The sequence below is a fragment of the Corvus cornix genome, chromosome 2 (assembly GCF_000738735.6).
Source record: "Corvus cornix cornix isolate S_Up_H32 chromosome 2, ASM73873v5, whole genome shotgun sequence".
Classification (NCBI taxonomy): domain Eukaryota; kingdom Metazoa; phylum Chordata; class Aves; order Passeriformes; family Corvidae; genus Corvus; species Corvus cornix.
Window position 1 is genome coordinate 35,319,926 of NC_046333.1, and position 24,023 is coordinate 35,343,948.

The 24,023-nt window shown below is 43.1% G+C and overlaps 1 protein-coding gene across 1 annotated transcript; it reads right to left on the reverse strand.

The window, feature by feature from the left end:
- Window positions 1-466: 466 nt before the first annotated feature.
- BFSP2 (beaded filament structural protein 2) lies at window positions 467-22,038 on the reverse strand. Its single transcript, XM_039570101.1, has 7 exons — window positions 21,464-22,038; window positions 13,112-13,194; window positions 11,072-11,228; window positions 7,427-7,588; window positions 2,200-2,331; window positions 1,514-1,734; window positions 467-713 (listed from the first exon to the last, which is right to left on the reverse strand). The coding sequence occupies exons 1-7, from the start codon at window positions 21,917-21,919 to the stop codon at window positions 710-712; spliced, it is 1,215 nt and encodes a 404-aa protein (XP_039426035.1). The 5' UTR covers window positions 21,920-22,038; the 3' UTR covers window positions 467-709.
- Window positions 22,039-24,023: the final 1,985 nt, after the last annotated feature.

A 24,023-nucleotide genomic window follows, 5' to 3' on the forward strand; every position in this document is an offset into this window, starting at 1 on the left:
ATATCAGAAAGTATCACATTTGCGCAAACTGACACCCTGGCTTGGACTCTCAGTATATAGTAAAAGGATGTAACCTGGACTGCAGGCAGAACTGTTGCTCTCCTGCACCTTCAGCTTTTCCAGAAGTTTAGTCTAGACTTAAAAATGTGTTTATAAAGTACTGTGGGATGCTGGGATTAATGATTCTACTGGTTTACATATTTCAAAATTAATCACATTGAGTTAACAGTGCACTTAACTCCTTCAGCATTATTTGAATAAGATTTTGCACTACTGAGCTGATGGTCTTGTGACACAACAGAGCACTCACCATTTCCATGTGGGTGCTGTGTGCACAGTGGAGGGGTGGCTCAGTCTTGATATATTTGTACTGTGCAAAGAAAGAGTTTCCTTGCTGGGAAGTGGAAAGAGCATGACACCCCTCCAGATATCATGAAATATACTGGAAGGAAAGAAAAAATCAAACAAAAGCCTGATATTCTTTATTTTTATTATAATTTTAACAACATGAGTAAATTGAAATCTGTAAGCAAAGCAATTACATGAAGAGGGTCTAATAAAGTTGTTCAAGCTACAACCTACTTTGATTGTTGAATCAAACTGTATAAAGCAGGCTGCTTTGATGGGTTTTTAACTTCCACGAACATAATTGGCAATGACATCTTTTGCTTTAATGGCAATGGTCTTCTGTGGGCTGGGAGTTTCATAATCAGCTGGAAGTAAAAAAAAAGATAAAAATAAAGATTGGTCACTCCTAAAAATAGGAAAATTGCTGAGCCAAGTCCTGTCCTCAGTTCAGCTGGTGAAATCTCACCAGCTTCAGCAAGATTTGATTATTTTAAAATTTTCCCTGGCTTGAGCAAAAAAGCGAGTCAGAATCTGTGGATCAGATTCTCAGAGGTTTCATGTCTAAGGGTGATTAAGGATCTTAGAAAAGTCCAACCAAGCAACCCAACCCAAACACTGTAAAGGTATTCACAGGTTATTCCCAGAGGAAAAATGTTAAGAGTTGGAACTACAGTCCTTCACAAAAGGTACAGTCAGCGGTCCAGATTCTGTCCTTGGACTTCAGGGGTAACTTAAAAGCTTAGAAAGAGAATTTTCCCAAGGTTACAGCTATAATATTTGGACTGTATTGAGGGAGAAGGAGGGATGACACAATGTATTCAAGTCAAGAAACAACAACACATCTGCTTTGCAGCCACTAATGTAGCCCCTGGATGCTGTAGTAGCTTTTTAATATCGCATCTCAAATCTTCAGAGAAGTGAAACTCATGGCATGTTTTCAAACCATGTCCTTCTGTGGTAGTGCAGGAAACCACCCATCTCCAATACATTAGGAATCTCTGTTTGATGGGATTTGGTGTATTCTTCCCCTTTGGCAGATTCTCCAAACCTCACCATCTACCAGCCAGTCTTATGAAACGTGAGAACCATCCCAGTCCTCTTGCTTCCAGCAACCTCACAACCCCCTCCCAGGGAGCATGTTCTCCACCCTTTTAAGGACAAGTACCTGCTTTGCTCTCCATCCAGGAGGCAGTGATATGCAGCAATGTCTTTCTCCAGCTGCTGTTTGCTAGTCAGCAGATTTTCACGATCCCTCTGCTGCTGCTCAGTTTCTACTTTGATTTCTCCCATCTCTGCCTCCAGCTTGGAAATTACAGAGCCTAGGTTCTGCAGTTCGATGTCGTGCCAGTGCTTGGCATCGTATAAAGAGTTCTCCAGACCCCTCTTCTGCAAGGGCAGGGCAGGAGAAAATAAATCAGTCAATTTTCATATGCTTCATAGTGATTTTTATTCAGGTTTGGCCAGTATCTCTATTGACTATATATATCTTGATAATTCCTTTCTTTAGCTACCTTGATACTAGGTATTATCCTCAGAAAAGTAGAAGTACTTTTACAAGGTGCAGATATTCCTCACATTTTCTAGTACTACACTACCGAGCAATCTCAGTGAGGTTATTATTGAGTATGAATACACTTAAGATTGAAATTTGGAGCCTAGTTGTCAAATGTGGGACACTTAGAGCACCATGTCAATCAAGAAGAGCCCAGAAATGTCTGGCATCTCCGGAAACAGTATCTGGTGGAAAATGGGATTCATTCTTAACTCTGCATCCCAAGACAGGAATGTTCCCCTCAAAAGGTGTGTTGAGTTCACACAGAATACACCCGCTGAAAGTCTAACATTCCTTACCAAGGTTCTCAAAGATTCAGTTTCTGCTTGCAAGCTCTGTATTTTGCAGGCAGTTTCATGGAACTCGGTTCTGAGGCCCTCCACCAGCTCTTCCTCCTGGGTTCGCATGGCAGCCGTTGTCTCAGCCTGTTGCTGGTAAAAGAAGGTGACTGTCATCACAACCTACACAAATTATGGTTTAGCTTCCTTACACACCAAGCTGACAGTAGTATTTTCACAGTTTGTGGCAATTCTGACTCTAAGTTTGATTCCTGTGTATTAAATCCCTCTGTTGAACAATTCCAGATACTTCTTAGTGTCAAAATTATCATGTTTTCTAGGCATTTACTGTAAAATGGCTTATGCATATGTGTATATATTTAATCCGTGTCAACAACAGCTGTTCAGAATTCATACTTGTATGTTTCAAATTATTTCTAAAGAGAAAACATTGCTGTAATTGTTCATTTTATAGCCATACTATAATATTTCTTAAAAACTTGGGTGTCTTCACTTAGTCTATTGTACTTCAGAACTATTCACACCTTAGTTTTTCACGTAAGAGTCTATGAGTCAGACAGTAAGTCATATCACAGGGGTCAAAAAAAATTTCTGTTAATTAAGTCATTGTTATGCTATTTCCTGCTCTTGTGGCTTGGGAGGTTTTATAGGTGTTTAGTTCAGGTTCCTTGAAAATAGGTGAAGGAAAAAGTACCTTAGTAAAAATAGAATTTCTATACTTTTTAATAAGGGCTGAAATCAATGTTTTTCAGCCCAGAGCTCTGGCCTCTCTAGAAAATACAATTTTTCAGTCAAAACCTGCATTTCTTGTGGTTGATGCTAAAATTAAACTATGCAAAATACTTCCATCCCACTCTGAAACTTCATCTTGACCCTGCTTTTCTGATTATGCATTCTTTTATTTAAAATCAAATTTTAAAAAAATCTAGGACCATGCATCAAAAATAATTTTTCTTTTGGTACCATCGTGTGAACCCCACACCTTGCACATTGTGAACGAAACAGCCTCACTGGAAAAAGGTCATTTAAGTACCAGTTAAGTCTTAAACAGAACTTTAGATTTAGGAACCTAAAATCTGTTGCAGAGAGATGAATTTCAATCCAAACACCAAAGCTGTCCTTTCTAGCAAATTACACAGATTCTGTGTTTTCTGGAAATGCCTCGTTGGGGCTTGTGCTTCAGAGAGACATAATTCTACCTGACTATTCCTGGTGAATCAGTGATCATGGACCGGCCACTCTTCAGTAAATTGTGCCTCCTAAATTGTGTTGAGAGTGTAGTCTGCATGTTATTAGGCTACGAGGACTTTAAATGCCTCTTTTTAAAGAGATACACCGAAAAGGGAAGGTGCCTTTGCATCTATATTTATAGCCTACACCCATTACCTGAAGCCTGGCTTTCACATTTACCCTGCTGGTGGCTACCTATAAATCTAGCTTGCCCTCACCACAGGTGACACTGGAACCCCTCCAGGAGCTACCCTAAGCTGTGAACCTGACCTTAGTGGTGTGAACAATAGAACAGGCAGGTGGAGTAGATGCAAGTGGCCACGTCAGGCCCTAAACATGGAGGAGGACACAGCAAGGAAGCACACACTGAATGCGCTCTAAAGCTTTTGGGTCACACAAGGTTTCCCCACCCTTCTTACAGGATTACCAGCCCCAAGAGTCCATGTGTGGGGTGCTGCTGGGCATGACACTCGGCCCCAGCTTTGGGGTTCCTTCTGTGGAGAAGAGCTGTCTGTGTGTCCTCTTCACTAGGCAATTCATGTTTTCTGGGGACTTTTCCTATATCCAAGATGCCCCATAAGGGAAAGACTATACATGTGGTGGCCACAAACAACTGGACTAATGGGGGGAGAGGATGAACTCATCTTCCTAAATATTTATCATGTTGTTGGTTAAGTTTCCTAGGAATCTGTGGATTTCAAACACGTCTGTACAGTTCTGAGCCAAGCATTGTGCGTGAGTGCAGGTCAGTCTGTATTTCATGGAATCCAGCTAATGACAGGATGATTAGGAATGGAACACCAGCACCCAGAGTTGACCAGCATAATATTTAAAGAAGGGAAGTTACTTTGGAAAGCTCTTGAGAGTTCTGGGAACATTTTAGCAAATTAGCAAAAAAGGGAGAAACAACTGGCATAACTCACAAGATTTTTCAAAATCTTTTATGAGAACAACAGAGAAAGCTGTGTAATTGCGTGCTCAGGGCAGAACATTTCCATGGATCAACAGCTAGCTGGTCAAGAGACAGAACATGAAGAGGAAAATTAAGGTCTACTTCCATTAAGACAGAAGCTTAACAGCTTGATGCCTCAAGGTCTACTGCCTTGGGAATGAACTATGAACTAGGAGGATTTATGGATGACAGAAAACCATAGAGATTAGCAATGAGCAGGGGTAGATGTGTGGACTCAAATTACATGAATGAACAGCTCATCAGGAAGCAAAGCATCTTTCCAGGGAAAAATATTAAATAGTATGCATGTCTTGCAAGGGTTTAAATCACTTCTGTCAATTCAAGGGAAGGTTTTGACCACTACAGACCAAAAAGTGCACAGGTGAAACCAATGGATTTGAGTGTTGAGGTTATTCATCTAGAAAAGGCCCATGTGAAACCCCATTAGGTATGACTTTAAATTGGTGTGTTTTGGTGCCCAAATGTCCTTGAAAAATCTAACCAAGACTGCAAATCTAGTCACAAGACAAAGCAAATGAGGCAAGGTAATTAGTCAGAAAATAACAAAAATACTGCCCTCATGTCTAAGTCAGTGCTAGGACATGATTTGAAAAACCTTGGTCTGAGCTGGTCATGGCTACACCAGGGAGTAGGTGTAGAAAAAGGAAATTAAAATATTAGGGACCAAGGAAAACCTCCATTGAAAAAGCTGGTAATGAAGAGCAAAGGAGTGGAAGGAACTGCTCTCCCTCCTGTGATGTCACAAAAGAGTAAGGGCAAGTTTGTCACAGTGTGGATAACCAAATAATACAACTTAGCCACCGAGATTATAGAAAACCACAAGCTTATTTGATAAAAGCTAAACTCTTGTTATCTGCATACATGGTAGTAATCTGAATAGATCTGCATCTGTAGGAGATCACACAAAGCTGCATAATCTGGGTTTAATTAGTGGCGAAAAAGCCCCTAGAATGTCACACCAGAACCAGAACTGATCTTTCCAGAAATCTGTGATATTCTGCTTCTTCATTGCATTAAAAAACCAAACCAAAACAGGAACAACTAAAACTAGTAAGAGCTTAGACTAAGATGGCCGAGTAGGGATGGGTTGGGTATCACAGACATGATAGAGCAGTGTACTGTGAGCTGGCAGTTTTCTCCCCAAATGATATCTCTCAGCAGCTAAAAGACCAGATACTGAAGGTATGAAAGAAATAGGAAGAAAGAAGTTGTTAGGGTGTTTTTGCACAGGAGGAGAAGGAGGAGGAACAAGCAGGACAGGCAAGTAGGAGCACTGAAGAACTTGGCACCATCAGAGTGATGCTCATTTTGCTGAAACCTGGCAGTGGGTCAGGAACAGATTTTCTGGGAAGAGCTCAATAGGTTACTGAGGATGCCCTGGCTTTTCAGGGCTGCATGTGCTTTGTGTGGAGGCACTCTCCAGGCTTGTGTAGTTTATTACTGTGTCACTCACTTCCTTTGGACTGTATGAGCTGAAAATCAGGCCCCACAGACTAACCTTGTGAAAACTTTGCTTAGTAACAGTCTGACATTCTCAAAAACTTGATGGGACCTCTGGGATAAACCCCTCTGCTTCGCTTCTTGTGTGTTTCCCAGCAATTTTGGTATCACTGTTGTCACAGGATTTTTCTTCTTTATTTTGAAAATTAACTCAGAGCTTACACATATGTTTACAAAACGTATTTCTTGGTTTTGTTGTTTTTCCTTGCTGTTTGCCCTCGATACCCCCTACACCTCTCATGGCAGCTCTTTACCTTGTAACAGGGGGGATATGTTTGATATGTTTATATGGTTTTGCTAAGTATTTCTACAGTACTGCTGCAGTTATGATTTCACAGACTCAGAGAATATCCTGAGTTGGAAGGGACCCACAAGGATCACTGAGTCCCACTCCTGGCCCTGCACAGGACCATCCCCAAGAATCACACCAGGTGCCCAAGAGCATTGTCCAAACACTTCTTGAACTCTGCCAGGATTGGTGCTGTGACCATTTTCCTGGGGAGCCTGTTCCAGTGCCTGACCACCCTCTGGGTGAGGAACCTTTTCCTGATATCCAACCTAAACCTCCCCTGACACAGCTTCAGGCCATTCCCTCCAGCCATGTCACTGGTCACCACAGAGAAGAGATCAATGCCTGTCCTGCCTTTTCCCCTCACAAGGAAGTTGCAGACTGCAGTGAGGTCTCCCCTCAGTCTCCTCTTCTCCAGGCTGAAGAGATCAAGTGACCTCAGCCGCTCCTCATACAGTTTCCCCTGAAGGCCCTTCACCATCTTCGTTGCTCTCCTGATTTACTCTGTCATGCTCTGCAATAAGAGCCAACTCAGAATGAGATGGCTTCTAATATACAGGATCATCTACTGAACTTAATGCTTCAGCTCTGCAAAAGTACTTACTTCAGCCAGACAATTTGGAAATGAGTGATCCTTCATGACACAGAAAAAGCTGCATTAAAAGGCTGTGTTCAGACTCAGCCTCAGGAGAGGAGAATTCCTATTTAAAGGGAATGGCTATTATCATCTCTTTTCATTTCTAAGTTAATATCTAGTTTTCCCACTGCTGCCAAAGGAAACAATATTGAGGAGAAGCCAACAAGGACTCTGTAGTGTAGAGGGCAATGTGTTTTGCCCTCTTGATTTATAGACCCCTGTAAATTATTAAGTGGAGGAACAGCCCTAGTAAGAAAGGTAATAAGAGTGGCTTGTCCTACACAGAAGGTATCAACTGATTAAGTTTGTTTTCCTTAGCCAACATTTCAGAGCCCTTGAAAGGCTCCCACAGATACCTGAGATATGAGCAGGGCCATTTCCACCAGTGCTTAACTCTATGCATCCCAAGAAAGCCTTTATATTTATAAGTGCATTCTCCCTTGGACTTGGACCAAAACACCTTAGATTTTTAACGTCTTTTTTTGTTTCAAAGAAAACCCAAACAAACACCCAACCCTCAAAGTTATTGCAGAATATTTGAGAGATTTTGTGTTTGCTTCAAATCCTGTGATGCTGGAGAGGGTTACAGAGTGCTGACCTTGGTACGGAGCAGGGCACCTGTCTCAGCACGATTCTTTTCAATGTCTCTCTCCCAGTGGATTCTGATTTTTTCCAGAATGTCATCCAGGCCACTTCCCAGGGGAACATCAAGTTCTTCCAGCTGAGATCCAGCAAGCTGCTTGTATAATACCTTCACATCCTTGAACAAAAATAACAAACATAAGGAAAGTGAACTGGACAATTGAATGGTATCTTCAGAGAAGCTCAAGGAAGAGCTCTTTTGGCGCCACAAACAGAGAGAGTAATTAAATTTGGTCCCAAAAGGTATCTCTACATTAATGATTTAGTGCACAGAAGGGTTTCTTTTTCAGATGTGGATTTGCTTTGCTTCTTCATGGGATCTCTTCCTGCAGATCTATGTACTGGAAGAGTTTCCCCCTTGGTGGAAGGAGACTGAAGCCCTGAACCAAGGCAGTGCCTGGAGCAGCCCTCTGAACAGTGGCAAGTTTCTCCAGCAGCCAGTGCTTGACACATGCACACTGCACAGCTGGGACCCAAAATCACCACAATTATATTGCCAATAAAGCTGCAGTGTGGACTTTGGCCAAGGAACTAACAGCTTACAGGATATTAAACACTGCTCTTCCCTTGCTGCTGCACCATGCAGGAGCATGGGCATGCACCTACTGGAGATACAAGATGTGCAAAGCAGCAGGAGCTCTACAGCCTCGCAGCTTGTGTGAGACATTGTGTGTGGTTTTTGCATGTGCATGTTAGATTAAGAGGATTCTCCTCTGTGACAGCATTCTGTTCCTTCATTACATTTAATGCTCCAAAAACATGTAACCAGTGGAGAATTAGCAGGTCCAGAACTGCACACTGCAAGGTAGCATGTCAGTTGTACCTCATGTTCAGGAACACAAGAATTAATGAGATTTTCACACGTATCTTAACTGTTTGGCACTGCAATCCTTTTATGTCAATCTGTTTATTTGTGTTACTGGCACAAAAAAAAGGTAGTGTAAAAGCATCTGGGAATTGTATTGGTAAGCAATGGCCCCTGCCAATGACAATACTGGAAAAAATGGATGGAAATTATGTGAATTATGAACCTGCAAGAATGCAAACCTCGAAATGTGCCCCACTCCAAGTTCACAAAAGCTTCAAAAGGACTTGGCATGGATTTGCTAGTGGGAGCACCAGTGGAAAGAAAGGTTTGAATTAGTTCAGGAACTCCTTGGGACTTTATTGTGCCAGAGGTCAGCAACAGTTGCTTCTAGCCTTTATTCTGTGACTTCTCTTAAGCAGCTTCCCCTGGTGCTGCTGCCATGGGAAAACCAGGCCTGTGCTGAAGTGGTTCTGTGAATGCTCAGGTACTCCTGACAGGTAAAGAAAGGAGCATCTCTCCACCCTGCAAGGGCTCCTTGCTGGCTACATGAGGATCAAGAGGGACAGGTGGTGTTCTCATTATGCCATAGCTATGTACAGAGAACAGCATCAGCACCAGCTTTTCTGGTTTCACAGCAGTCACTGCAATACTTGGAGGTTTAAAGGGGATCTTGTTTATTTCTATCATTTTTCTCTTTACCCTCTTATCTAAAACAACTTCCATCTTTCTCCTATCATGCACTGGTGTTGAAGCCACTGGTTATTTTCTGCAAAATGCCAGCCTTGGAATTAGACTGATGCAAGTAGGGAGCTGGTGATGCAACCCCATCTTGGCAAACCAGTGTTGCTGAAATCTTGTGGTTGGAGGAACAACTGGTAAGAAATGTAAGGTAGGATAATGCCTTGCTTTTGTGAGCTATCAAAATTCAAGCTCTAATCTTACTTTTGAGGCACCAGCACAGTTGCTTGCTGTCCCTTATGAGAGATTAGTAACAGCTCCATATTCAAGTCCCCATGAATAAAGATGCTGATTTGTGTTCAATCCTGAAATCCCTGCTGAAGGCAGTAAACCACCTTCATGCAAATGGTGTTGGTGAATGCAGTGAGTAAGTAGGAAAGTATTGCAAAATTGGGTAGTACAGGCTTCTCTTCTGGCTGCCTGTCTGTGGTGGTGCATCCTCCCTACCCCCTCGGGCCTCTCTGTGATTTCAGGAATTCTTTATAGACCTCAGCCTTAATCAATCGATGGCTCCTGGCTAATTAAGCTTCCCTTGAGCTTATCAGAAACACTGTCTGCTCCTAGGAGCTTCTGTTGCCTAACAAAGGAAGGGGATGAGATAGTCAGCTATCCTAGCATAACCTTGGAATATTATTTGCCTGAATCATAGCCCTAGTGGAACAATATTTTTGTTACCAGGCTTCTGAGGAAAACTCCAGTAATTACCATCTTGGATTACAGCCAGGATGGAGACTGACAGATGACTGGAACCAATCATTTTGTGACTCTATAAACAGTAGTCCTGAATGACGCCCTTTGAGATTTCCTGGACTGCAGTGGGCTGTGAGCAGCAATCTCCCTCTGACTGGGACATCTGCTCGCAAGCTCTCAAGTTTGCAATACTCAGAGGACTGTTGCCAAAAGCTGATGGTGGGGCCTGGGATATCCCCACTACTCCTCAAGGCTCAGCCCTCACCTGTTGAGAGATGCAGAAGCATCTGACTTGAGTATTGCACTGAACTTGAGGGAATTTTTTAACAGGCACCTTTGTACATGCTTCTTCCTGGCTGTGTGTGAGTGTGAATTGGTTTAAATATCCTATAGCAAGTATAGTATGAATAGTGCCATCCCAGATCTATAGTTAAGTTACTGCTGTGCTTATAGGAAATCCTACTGGATCATTTTGTAAATGTTAAATTAGTCAGTGATCAGGTGTGGATAAATCCTTTAGCTATAAATCAAGTCTGAGGTAAAGTTTGGACTCAGCTGCACCTAATCTCCATCAGGAGTTTAGAAAGCCAGGAGGTCTGCTCTGAACCTCATGATCAATGGGAAGGCCTCCCCTAACCCTTTTGAACCTTTATCCTTTAGCACCTTTACCCTCTGCATCCCTGATTTCCATGTAAACCATTCTAGATTGATTCTAATCCAATTTTCCTTAGTGAGCTTCATTATATAGTAAGTAATAAAATGAACCTTGCCATCAAAGTTAAATTGCACTTTCACAATTCATGTTAAACCTGCTTTTGCCAATACCTTTGATGGTGATTCTTTAGAGCCACTCCTTCATACCACTGTCCCTGTGACTTGCTTCAGTGGTGTGCTTCTCAAGAGAGACTCAGGTTTGGGAACCGAGCACTTTGCTAAGCCAAGAAGGGAATATTCCTAAGAACCTGGCTGATGCTCAACATTAGTGCAGCAGGACCAGAGCTGGTTCCCTGCACATGAACTTTCTCCTTCCATCAGACCTCACTGCTGAGATGCCCACATACATGACTGTGCAGCCCCTTGACCACCACGTGGTATCTGACAAGAAACAAAGTGATGGTGTCTCTCCCATGTTACATTTTTCAAATGAGAAAGGGTTAACACCTAAATGTGAGTAATTTGATAATGCCTCAGGGGTTAGTCCTTTGAGTTAAAAGAGAAGAAAGAAATAGGAGTAGGTTTCAGGAAAATCCCCCCACCCAGTCATGGCAGGTGGAGTTTTTAATGTTTGCTTTGCACTAGATGTATGATACCAACCAGATGAAACAGGCACACACTGGCTTTGCAGTGTCCCGAGTCTGGACTTACTTCTTCATGATTCTTGGACAGCAAAGTTAGTTCTTCCTTCATGCTTTCTATCTGACTCTCCAGATCCATTTTAGTTAAATTAGCATCATCAATCACTTTATATAGGGAATTAATTTCATCTTCCACTGCCTTTCTGAATGGCTGCTCATTTTCGTACCTGCAGAGAAAAAAAAAAAGCCAAACTTCAACATAGCACAGCTCAGCAATTAAAACCTTTTTTTTGAATGACACTATTTCTGCTGATGAGTTAATGTGTCCCAGACAGAGGCACAGAAACACAGACAGTATTCTTTGCTCTCACCTTGTCTCTTCATACTTGAAGTTAACTGCCTGAAGTGCCCTGTCATTAATTCAGAGTGTAAGAAAACAGGCCAAGTTAGCAGTATGTGCTATGGTGGTTATCAACCTCATAGGATTCCAGAAAAAGCATGGAGAGGCTCATGGTCCCTTGCTAGATCTGATATTTACATACAGTATCACTATGGGTGGCTTTTTCTCAGTTGTCTTGGCTGCAAAATGAGAATACCTACTCACTTGTCTACACAAAAACCTTTCAGAGCAATGGTTAAACACACGCACATCAAGCATTGCTTTTACTAACGGACATGCTGATGGAAGTCTGGTCTGTGTTCCAGGGTCCTGGCTCATCCCTAAGACCAAATCCCAGAAGTATCAAAATAAAGAGGAAATTTGAGTGGTTGGTTTGTCAATTAGAATTGCTGTTAGAACAAATGGCTCATTTCCAAACCATGGCTGTAACAGTAGGGAAATTTTGGCAAGCAGTTTCTATTCCACAGCACTGCTTGCTGCATTGCTCTTGTTTGTAACTTTTTGGTTTGGGCTTTCCATTGAAAACGTGGATTGCATTGTGAATCTCCTTGGGTGGGAGACATTTGTGCCAAACCTGTCCAACCTGGGGACCTGGTGGCCAGGAAGGTTAGACAGGAGGGGCTGGCAGGTTAGTTGGGAACCCACTTCATAAACACTGCTCCTTGATAGCCACCTTCATTGCTGGGAGTTTAAAGCTTGGGAGAGTGGCAGCTGATCCCAGGAGCTTTCACTATGCAGTAGATGGACACAACATTGTTTTTTGTTATGTAAACTGCTTGTCCAAGTCTGCTGACACTTCTATAGAGTATTTTTTAAAAACTACTTAAAATATGAGTATAACTTGCTAGATGTAAAGTGAAATGAGTATCTCAGAGTTGTACCTTTCTGAAATAAAAGGCAAACTTAAGAATGATGAACACATTTTGGTTTTATGATTAAATAAACTAATGCCACAGAGAGAGAAACAGAAGTTTAAGGGATGATAAAAACCATGGGAGATAAAAATCAATTAGTTTGAAGTACAGTTTTTGTGTCAGAGCTTGCAAAAAGCTATTTGTAAATGAATGAAACCATTATGAGTAAAAAAAGCTACAAGGATCATGTCTCCCGAGTAAAATCGAAAGATCTTTGTGCACTCATACACATGAATATCATGCTTTTCAAGCAGAAAGACAATAAAAAAGTAGTTTTCCAGTGTTTAAAATCTTCTTTTACTACTTATTTTTCTCAGTAAAGGAAAATCAGCACAGCCCATTTCTGTTTTCTTGTCTAATGATGTTTGTAGTGGTGCAGGTTTTGCTTTTTCAGCTGCTGTAGCAGAATGATTGTTACTTCCAAAAACACTTGTGTGGTACTGAAAATTACAACTAAAATGCCAATGGAAGTTTGCCTTTATAAAATGCCAACCCAATTTTGAATGAATACTGACCTCTCCGTGAGATACTAATGCCTGTGTTAAGACAAATGTCTCTGTTAAGAATAGCCTAGGTAATTTTTCTTGTGCACATTTTTGTTACTATGAATCTTCAAAATCTTCCAAAATAATGTTCGCACCATCATTATTTTTCTCCCAAATCAGGGTGTTAAATACGAACATGCAACTTAAAAAACAAGCCCATTCTACTCCCTAACATTACACCCCTAAAAAAGAAGTGTTCACCAAGGCAAAGTTTAAAGAAAGTGGCCAGCTAGGTGCCACCACAGGACTACCTGTCTTTAAAATCTTCAGCACAGGCTTGAATATTCTCGGTGTGCAGCATAAGACGAGCATTTTCAAGGACTGCCTCACCCACCTAGAAGAAAGATACAACAGAGCTCAAGCAGTGAAGAGCTTCAGCACATGTATCTTAAGCAGATGTACAGCTTTGATTCTGAAAATAATTCTTTATCCTAGGGCTGTTCAAGTGACTCATTCCAAATAATTTAATCAATTAGTTTTGTACATATAAGTTCACAAATTCTCTGCAACTAGGCTGTAATTTGTCATCAAACTGCTTATTCCTCCTAAGTACTCATCTTCTTGTAGAAACACATTTATTCTGATCACCAGCTGTTTGCAAGGGGCAAAATTCATTGCTGTGCACAAGGTATTTTCATTGTTTAAGTCCCACTTATGCTTTCTAGATAAAATTTAAGCAGCACTTATGCAGTTCCTATTCTACTTCCCATATCAGCAGTCCTCTTCAGGGTCGTCCTCCTCAGGGAGCCACGGAATACTTGTTGCTCATGCCGCCTGCGAGCCCTCCTCAGCTCCCAGAGCGTCGTTTTCCTTCTCTTATGGGATCCTCTAGGCTCTTGCGATAGATATGAGACCTGAGAAGCCTTCAAAGATTATTACACTGATTGGAAAGATCGTGCAAATCAGACTGTGGTATCATTGGGCTATGGCTCTGGGGTGTATCTCTAACGTCCAAGAGGCACTTGGAGGGGCAAGTAAACCTGAAAGGTTTGTGACTTAGCAGCTTGTTGTGATTCAGGAAGGTTAAATAAAATGATAAAAAGGGAAAAAAGACCACTGCCTGCTCTGGAGTCACACATGTTCTGAGCTTGGAGGTGACCAAAACCATGCAGAATTCAGTACCAAGCTTAGAGTGATCACCTCTGCAAGTAACTGTCTGGAAGCTCTTGACATCCCGTGATCCATGCTGTCACTCTGGAAAAGCTAAACTGAACATTTCGTTGGTCTTTTTCAGGAGACACCCATGAAGATTTGCAGTTAAAACTAAATCACCACATGAATAAGGTCAGCTTTTCTTCTTTTGGCCAGAAGAGTTCCTGAAGCAGAAAAATCTTTCCTTAGATAATTAAGTCCATAACTAAGTAAGATTGCAAATCACCCAAAGCATTCTGCTCCTCCAAGGTGAAACACACCATGCAATGTGGAAACATCAAGGCTGCATCCAGACAAGTTATCTCAAGTGGATCTCAAGTGGGATTGTTGCCCTGTGCTCCCACCTGCTCTGAGGCTGCTTGGTGATGGGGTGGAGGTGGACATGCAAGGCTGAAGCATTTCAAGGTGGTCATTAACATTTACCTTCATGAAGAGTGGCTTACTGCTCCAAATGTCTTACAAATGTTTGGACCAACAAATGTGTAATACCTGAAGGCAACTGGTAAGAAGAAATGTGGAGAAAGAACCGGTTCCTTCACTATCCATTATGTCCATAGTGGATCATGAAGTTAAAAGCACTCTACATCTTTTCAATCTGACAAGGAACAAGAGTTAAGAAAGTGGTTTTCTTAATTCTCACCTACTGTTAGGAAAAAACAGGGAAGGTGGCTGTGGCTGGAAGCCTGAGGCTGGAGCTTGTTTCACACCATTGCATGGGGAACCTATTTTACTTTAATAACTGTGGGATTTCTTGTCCAGTTCCAACCAATATGATAGAGGGATAGGCCATCACAGAGACATCCAGTTCTAACACGTTTCATGAAAATAGCATCTGGACAGAGAAGAGAGATCCTGTAAATACTGCCACTTGGAAAAAAAAAAAAAAGAAAAAAGTCCCAGTTTCAGCATGGGAAAACTGGGGAGTGCAGCAAAAGCACAGGAGTCAGAGATGTCACAAAAGCCACAGGGTGTGGGCAAAGAGATGGCCCCTCACCACACACCAGCCAGCCCTGCTGTGTACAGAAGAATTCTGTGTGGTCACTTGCACACAGAACTGGCTGCTCTTCATTGTTCAACCCCTCATTTCCTTCTCCCTGATTTTTTGCAGCCCCACTTTACCAGCACTATCCTAACTCCCCAAACCCTGGGTTGTCCGTCTGTGGAATTTTATAGCAGCTGAGCAGAGCTGGGACTTTGGGGACATTCTACTCTTCTGTCCTCAGGTTCCCTTGCACCAGGACACCTGAATTTCCCCTGAAGGATGGAGAATTGGCATTTAGTCAGCCCAGAATTAGAGGGACTTCTTTGACACAAGCTCTGAAATCTTGGTTGCTTTATTTTTCTACCTTTATTTTTTCTTTTCTTCTTTCCTACAGAAGTCATTTTGTCTTCCTGCCAACTCATACATGTGTGGATCTTCAGAGAAGCTTTCATTTTTTCTTGACTCAATCAAGGAGCAGAAATGCTGCCCTGTGATTTGCCCTGCTCCGTTGAAACAAACCCGTTTGCCTCTGGCAGGGATCCCACGCAGTTACAACATCTTACCTAAAGCCTGATGCAAATTAATGTCTTTGAGGGAATTGGGAACATCCTGCGAGCAAAAGTAACATTAAATCCTGTGAGCTGCCCAGTGTCACTCAGAGGCATGTTAATGGCTGAGTTTAGAGGCTGAATCCAGCGTGAAATGCTTTTGGGCTGCAACAAAAGCAGAAGCAGGCAATAGCTGGTGAATTTCTGCTGCCTAGATTTCTGCATCTATATGGAGACAGACTGGTTTTTGAAAGTGTTTTTCATTAGTGATTTTGTGGATTTATTGAGGCATTTGAGGTAACTTTTACCTGCCCCACAGTACATGTCTTTATCATACTCCTGAGAATTCAGTCAATACCCCGATTCTCCTCTTTGTAGACCAACAGCCAAGGGCTCAGTGAGAAAGTCCTGGGCTTTCCAAAGCTGCACAAACCCCTGAACTCTGCCACATAAGTAAAAATGGTATAAAAAACCCCCCCAAACGCATGTTTTGAAGACTTCAGGGATGAGTGTTGCAGTGGAAACCAGCAGGCACCAACTTTTCAGCCCTCCTGGAAATCACCGGTGTACCCTTTAAATCTACAGTGAACTTGAAGGGTAATTAGACAGTAATTTCTAACTACTGTCTAACATGGTACAAACCATGTTTCCTGAGAAATTCCCTCTGATTTGCATGAGCTCTGAAAGCCCTTTCCTAGGCTCCAGAAGAAGAGATGTAAGTCTTCCATCTAGTGGCTCTTTTGTTTGATTTAATTCTCGTGTTAATCAACAGCTGGCTGCAAACACACAGCATTAGTGAGACACATGTACTAAAACACTTGATGCAGCAGTTTAAGAAACACCCTTTGTGTCCATTGGAAACGAGAGACTTTGCAATGCTGCAAGCACTTAGACATTGCCTCCTCTGCTTGTAAGGCAGAAGGCAGTGCTGTCCTGCCTCAATGTGCTTCTGGGAGGCTTAAGTCCCTGATGCTCATGTGGCATTCAAAGAGACAAAATGGGAAGTGTTAAAAAAAATGCAAATATTATTACTAATAGTAACTCCTTCCAGTCACACATTTTCTTTCAGCACTCAGATCTGTGATGCACATACACCTTTTGATCACAATTTTTTTCAGCTCTTGAATTAACAGTGAATATCCATGGTATTAAACATCTTAAGTACAAAGCAGCAACAATTTTCTTTGATTTCGTTGTGATTTTATAGACATGAAAATGCAATGTTAATTTTTTGGAAGAAAAGTCTCATCAAAACCTGCATCAATATGCTGGCCCATTTGCTGGGCTACAACTGGCATCAAGGATAAAACAGCTGCTTCAAGGGAGTGGGCAGATGCCAGACTTGATAAAGTGTGATGTGATACAGACACTTACAGGGAGAATTTATTCCTTATCCCTGGTGACTAGCAACTTTTGATTTTAAACAGAGATTTGGCCAACTTTGGCATGGCAAGATTTACTGTGCCTTTCAAATTCTTCGCTGTGCTTCATCTGTAGGCTTTGTATAGTTTTGCTTTTCTTACACGTGTCTAAATCCTTTCTGACTGCTACTAAATTCATGGCCTCAGGTGTGGCCTGTAATAATGAATCTCATGGCTTAATTATTCATGTAATGGAAACTTCTCTGGCTTTTAAGTTCACTTCAGTTAAAGCAAATGTCTCCATGGAGAAAGATCAGAAGATGCCGATCTAGTCTTTTCTTCCACACATGCAAGGGAATAGTTGGTACCAGACCATTGCCTCCAACACATCTTAATTCCCAGCTAAACTCAAGGCTAAAAGCCTGCAACCTGCACTGCCAAGCAGTAAACTCATAATGGTCCTGGTCATGCTTTCCATGTTGAAACCTTTCTCAGAGCCTGAAGGAGGAAACTTGGAAGGCAGCAAGAGCAACATTTGTTATATCACCTCAGGAAAGGTAATACCTGGAGAGAGGTTGAGAAGATTGATGGCTCCTTTGCTGATTCTTGCTGCATCCAGGGAATTTCGACTTCATGTATGCATCAAATATTTTGTAAGTACACAGGACTGCATCAGAGAATGCCTGGTTCTCAAAGCAGGAGATACCTCTCAAAGAAATGATCTGTAAAACTGTTGCCCAAGTACAAGGAGAAAACCTCACACCCCCTCACAGCTGCCTGTGAAGGCAGCCCAAATTTATGTTGGAGGTGGCTGAGAGAACATAATTAAAACTAATTCACTGCCATCCTCTGTAGGGCAGTGGATCAAGCTTTGTGCCACTTTGTGGGAGTTTGTTGTACCTTAGATGAGTAGCAGAGTGCTATTTCACCCATTTGCAGACACTGATTATGCACTGTGTTGTGCCAGAGTGGGTCACAAGTAATACTCAGCAGCTCTCCTGGCCCTGCAGGGTGTGAGTCCAAATGTGGCAATGCCTTGGGCTGTTAGACCTGTGTATTCTCCAGGCTTAATAATCACACTGATTACATGCTGATAGAAAGGCCACGTGCAAATAAAAGTAGCTCTACAGAAATACTCTGGAGTTCTTTCAAATGCTCCCAACCACACACAGGATGTTATATTCAGTCACGCAGTGATAAAATTGGTCCAGGATGTTGATTCCTTCTTCCACTTTTGTGTTTTCTCCTGTGATCTGAACTGCACTATGTGCCTGCCATCTCATAGACAAAATAAATCTCTGTGTCTCCCACACAGCCCTAATTAAACAGTCATGGAGGTTGAGCTACCCTCTTCTCTCTGTAAACTCACTGAGATTGTTTCAAGCATCCACTTCTCCCAGGTGCTGCCCTGTTCCCTGGGAAGGAATTCCCATTGCAAAGAGTCTCCTATTCTGCAGAAGAGACACATTTGATTAGAGGTAGAATTTTCCACAAGAAGACCAGGATGAAGCCTGGAGAAGAAGAGTATGTGCAGGGTAAAATTAATATTTCTGTCATGAAATTGCAATTCTGTCATGTGAATTCCTCTTGGCAAGGATTTCTCATTTCCCTCTTTTCCTGCAAAAATCCTTTCACTTTGCGCCTGTCCCAATTAGTGTGTGTCCACCTGCTCTGCTAGAAGCCAGCTGCCCAGGCAGATAATTAACACTGGGAGCTGGATAGTGGCTTTCCATCATTCAGCTCCCACCAGTGATCCCCTGCTGCAGCCACAGCTCTGACAATTGCCAGGAAACACAAGTGGTTTTTCCTGAGGGACCCTGCACTCACACACACCCTCTGAGTCACCCACTGACACATTTTTTCCCTTAGCTCTGTGTTTGGGGGATATGCTGGCACCAAGTTGTTTTTGCTGGGAATGCAACTACCCAAAATTTGAAGTGCTGGAGCACATCCCAGGAAGGGCAGGAGGGAAATGAGACTTCAGGTCTGCTGAAGTCTCGCCTGTGCCACTGTAGAGATGGGCCTGTCTCATTTCTGATTTTGGGACCAGGAGAGTCCTACGTCACCACATCCTTGTCTTCTCACTACCAGGGCAAGAGGAAGAGGCTCCTGCCTAGACCCCCTCCCCATTGTGTATTTCTCTTTGCTGCCTCTTGTTCAAAAACTGTTTCTATTATGAGTGCTTGGGCTAAACCAGGTACCTGCTTGAGTGGTTTTCTGCCCAAAACCTTCATAGCTGCTTTATGCAGATGGCACCGAGGGGTTTTACGGCTCACGGGCATCTGTCCTGGCTGAACCCGTGGGCCTGGCCAGGAATTGAAATGAGTGCTTAGATTTTACAAGAAGCTGAAAATGGGGTATGTCACTCATAAAGAAATCAAGGTGGATGTGGACATCTGCAGAAAATCTGAATGTATTTACAAAAATGACATTTAGGAATGTATCTGCCAGGTGTCTCTCATTTCTGCTACACCTTGCTCCTGAATGCCTTCTACTTTTCTGTTTGGGATGTGTTGTGGCAGGAGGGTTCTGACTTTGTGTGATTTCAGCTGTTTCTGTAGCAACTGACTTTGACATTATTTTAATAAATAATGGTTTTGATGTTGATGCTAGCATAATTTTACCAATTAGCTCTAGGACAAATTAGTTGAATGGTGCTTGGGCTGGATGAGGTCCTACTTTCATTTTTGGTTAAATGTTTAGTAAAAAAAGCAAAGAAATCTATTAATCAGAATCACACATAACAGCTTGGATCATATCCCAAAGACAAAAAGACAAAACCCACTAAGTGATGCCCCTTTTATTGATTTAATTGAAGCAATTCAGAAAATTTTATGTGTTCTCTGATGTGTTTTGATAGTTAAATGGATACGGATGATGCTAATCTTTTTCTCTTCTTTTCTATGATACTCACAAATGCTATTACAAAACAGCTTTATTTTTCTGATTTTCATATAGGAAGAGCCCAATATTCAGTCTAGATTTCATTATGAGATTCTCTTATTTACTCATGAAAAAGAAAGGTAGAGGCAAGGATGACTACAAAGAAAGGTCAAAAGGAAAGTAATTTGGATGAAAAATTATTACATGAGCAGATTCATCTGCACTGTTATTGTTGGGGATTTATATAAAGCAAAATCAAACAGTCCTTTCTAAAGTATCTAGGGTCCCATATTTTTGGTCTTAACCGTAAGTCCTGGTAGGATTTACAGGTGAAATCTACAACTACAAAATGGGACACTGGTCTGGAGAACATGGGATGGCAGCTGCAAAGGATTAACTCCCTGTCCCCCACCAAAATCCCCATCTGTCCCAGTGGGATAATTAATAGCTTCGAGGCGATGGCTTTTTGTACCCCAGGTTCAGAGCACCCCTTTCCTTTAGCAGCTGCTCCCTTCAGGAAGCAATAACATCATTTGCTAATACTAGAAGGTAGCAACTTTAAAAGCTGGTTCTTAACTGGGTGTTTCTGCTGACATGATCTCTGTACAACAGCTTATGCCAACACATTCAGAGTTCAGGCAATGCTTGTAGCATTCTGAGAGAAGACCTGCCCTAAAAAATGCAAAGTAAACCTGGCCAGCCCAAGTTAAAGCACACAATTGTCCCAGACAACTTAAAGGTGGCTTTCAGGCTTTCTGAAGACCCACTGATGGCATTTTTTGTGCCTGCGCTAGCACTGTTGGGAAGAGCTGTGCGAGATGCCGGACTCCAGGTCTTCGGAGTCCTGTCTGCTCCCACTGGCTAGGAGCTGGGAAGCCAGGACTCATGTGGTGCACCAAGACTTCAGCAGACAGAGCTCTGTGTCTGCTGTAAGCAGGACATCAGTCTGCAAGGCCTTACTGGTATAACTGGTCAGCAAAAGGAATTCTGTCTTGTCCGTGAGGTCAATGCAGACACCATTTCAGACCCCCACAATAAAAATTTGTGCCGTATGGAAAATATGGGAGAAAGGGATGGTGGGGTGATGACAAAGGGAAGGAAGGGAGTCACTCATTTGTAGCCATGTAATCATTATTTTTAAATAAATAGAGCTTCTGGAAATGTTATTAAGCAAATAAGGGATTAAAGTAAAAATCTGAATTGCTGATTAAAAAAAACCCTGTAACGTGCTTGTAATGATATTATGTTGAGGGATAACCTAATTCAGTCCTAGCAGGTTTCTTTTAATAATTTTGATACTCAGTGTAATAACCACAGACTTTAAAAATTAAAAAAAAAAAAAAAGAAAAAAAGAAAAAAAGAAAAAAAGAAAAAAAGAAAAAAAGAAAAAAAGAAAAAACCCCGACCCGTTCTAACCGGCCCAGACTTCGGCGCCTTGGGGTGCACTTCAATCGCTCCCATGCGCACGATGCCTGAGGCAATTCTCCTGCTTAATAGGCATTTTCCACAACACACTGTGAAATGATAATGCTAATTATCATGAAGATAGATTTTAAACCCTCTGTCTAGGGCACCGCGCTTTGAAATCAGACGGCATTCATGAGCAGCCCGGAGTCGCTAATGACCCGTGCAGCTCCCGCCCGCTCCCCCGGCTGCCGGCACCGCTCCAGCGCTCACCTGATGGTAAATCGCCTCCCAGTTCTCCCGCAGCGCTCCCCAGCTGCCCACGCTGGCCGCCTTCTTGTCCAGGTAGACTCGGATGTGCTCCTCCAGCTCCTGGTTGACCTGCTCGAGAGCTCGCACCTTCTCGATGTACTCCACCAAGCAGCCATTCAGGCTTTCGTAGGAGAGACCCCTGCTCTTATCCAGCCCCGGGGCCAGGGGCACGGCGGCGGCGGAGCTGCGGAGACCCTGGAGGAAGACGCTGCTGATGCCCAGGGCTCTACGGGACACTCGGGTGCCCAGGCTGCTCACGCCGCCGGTGGGAACGGTGCCCACGTAGACGCCGGGTGGTCTCGACAGGCTCCCTCCACCTCCGACGCTCACCCGGCGGCCGGGCGGCCCCGAGCTCTCCGCCGTGGAGGAAGAGGGCTGCTGCCCCAGGAAGGACGACCGGCGCCTCGGCAAGGGCATGTTGTCGCTCCAGCCTGCCGAGCACCGCCGCTCAGCCCGGCCGCCTCGCCCCGCACTGGCGGCAGGGATGTGCCGAGCCCAGCAGGTTGGGCTCGCGCGGGATTTCGGCTTTGTGCGACGGCTTTCTGGAAGGGGGGCTTTGTGCTGCCTGGGAGCACCCGTCACATTGTCCGGGCGGCTGCTGGGTCAGCAATCCCATTTCAGGAGAAATCTCCCTGCTGCTGCTGCTGCAAATGTGGCAGATGAAAAGCACAATGGTGTTTACGGGGACAGCGGGACGGGGATTCAGTACAATGTACGTGTTAAAATACCAGCAGTGTTTTCTACGCTGACACCCAGATGATTTCCTACTCTTATAGCCACAAGCATCCAGATATATATTACAAATGCATCTGCTTCTCATGCCAGTGCTTGTTGCAGGCATAGTCTACTTCAGCAAGACATTTTTTAAGCTTAGCAAAACCCGAACCTCTGTGGAGTCAACTGGGCCACGACTGAGCAGAACCGAGCCAGCTTTTTGCCACTGCAGAGCATTGAATGCTCCCTTGGGTCTGCTGCAGCTTCTGGGTTTCTCTGCGCTTTGGCTTCACCACCCAACCAAGGCACGTTGACATAAACCCAGCAGATTTTATAGGGACAAGCAGCTTCATGTCCACCCCTGCTTAGTCAGCTTAACTTCACATAATCAATTGCACTTTCTCTGTTCAACAAGGGCCTGTTTCACTTTTTGCCTGCATGACGTGGTGACAAAGTGAGGCAACTGTGAACTGAAAGAAAAGGGCAAAAGAGTCCTAGAGACTTACTGCAGGGGAAGAGAAAGATTTCCCCTGCTCTTCTTCTCATGTCAATGTTCTTTAACTGCTAGTGATCAGGTGGGTAGTTCATAGGTAATAATAAGTAATGAGTAGGATGTGTTCCTGGCACAGTGTGATCCTTCACAATACAGTATCAGGTCTAGCTTTTTCTACCTACACCCAGGGATACTTCACAGCCAGGGTGCCGTTCCAAGTGTAGGATTACTGTGTGCACATCTTTGTAGGCACGATTGTAATGTGCTGATGTTGGGCATTGCCCTAATGCAGTGTAGGTCTGTGCAGGGGCAGTGGTGTCTTTGTCGAGACAGGATACAATCAGAAATCCCTGTCTTCCACTGGTGCCTAATCCTGGCTGGCCGGGTTGATGGCTGGAGTTTGTTTCACTAGTTTTTTTTGAGAACTGCAAGGCTGCCTACACTCAGGTCACCATTTCCAGGTTGTGTGAAGACTGGGAACAGTGCAGCATCTCTCAGGCCTTGCAAATACTTCTGGCTAGTTTAGGTATTCTGCCTTGAGATTATCAAACAAACTATGCTGGTTAAATGAGAAGAATCCTCCAGTACTTCTTACACAAAGTTTTCAGTGTAGTTGCTCTGTGTCAAATTAAAGAATCTACCTTGCACAAGTAATACAGGTACAGAAAGCAAATGTAATATAATAGGGACTTTTTTTTCAAAGAACTGAATTTACTTTTCTGTAACCTTGTTCCCTCTTTCCACCTACCTCTTCAAATAAAAATTAAGATCCCTATGGTATTGCTTTTGCTCTTGGCAATACCCTCAGGAAATTTTTACTCTCCTATCAAACAGTGGTTTCCAGGAGGCTGATTAGTAATTGATCATGAGGATCACAGATATCATATTGCATAATTTTTATCCCACAGTGAAAAGATATATACCCAAAGTGCCTGTCCATGTTCATACACAGCCTTGTCATCCTGCCTGCCCTGGTCTCCTCATGAGAAAGCCCTGCATTACTCTCTGATGCTGAGCAGAGAAACAAATATCCAGGAGAGCCCCTGTAACATTACAATCTTCCAGTTTCTGGAAGCCCATAGTCCACATTCTGGTTTGTGCCTCGGCATAGAAGTGCATGTGTGGGATGAGGAGAAAGGAGGAGCAACGATGCCTCTGTGGCCCACTGAGCCAAGTCTGGGTCTGACAGCATCCATCATTCAGTAAAGCTGTCACATTGCTCTGACTAACAGCAGCCACTGGGACGCTGTCAGTGGGTGGGAACAGCTGGACCAGATGTGCCATTGCTGTAAGTCCCTTTTCTAATAGCAGCCG

Excerpts from the sequence above, each read along its gene's own strand:
- BFSP2 (XM_039570101.1), bottom strand. The coding sequence starts at position 21,919 with ATGCCCTTGCCGAGGCGCCGGTCGTCCTTCCTGGGGCAGCAGCCCTCT. Across the intron at positions 11,229-13,111 it reads GCTGAAGATTTTAAAGACAG|GTACGAAAATGAGCAGCCAT; the intron begins GTAGTCCTGTGG and ends TTTTCTCTGCAG. Across the intron at positions 1,735-2,199 it reads CTGAATCTTTGAGAACCTTG|AAGAGGGGTCTGGAGAACTC; the intron begins GTAAGGAATGTT and ends CTGCCCTTGCAG.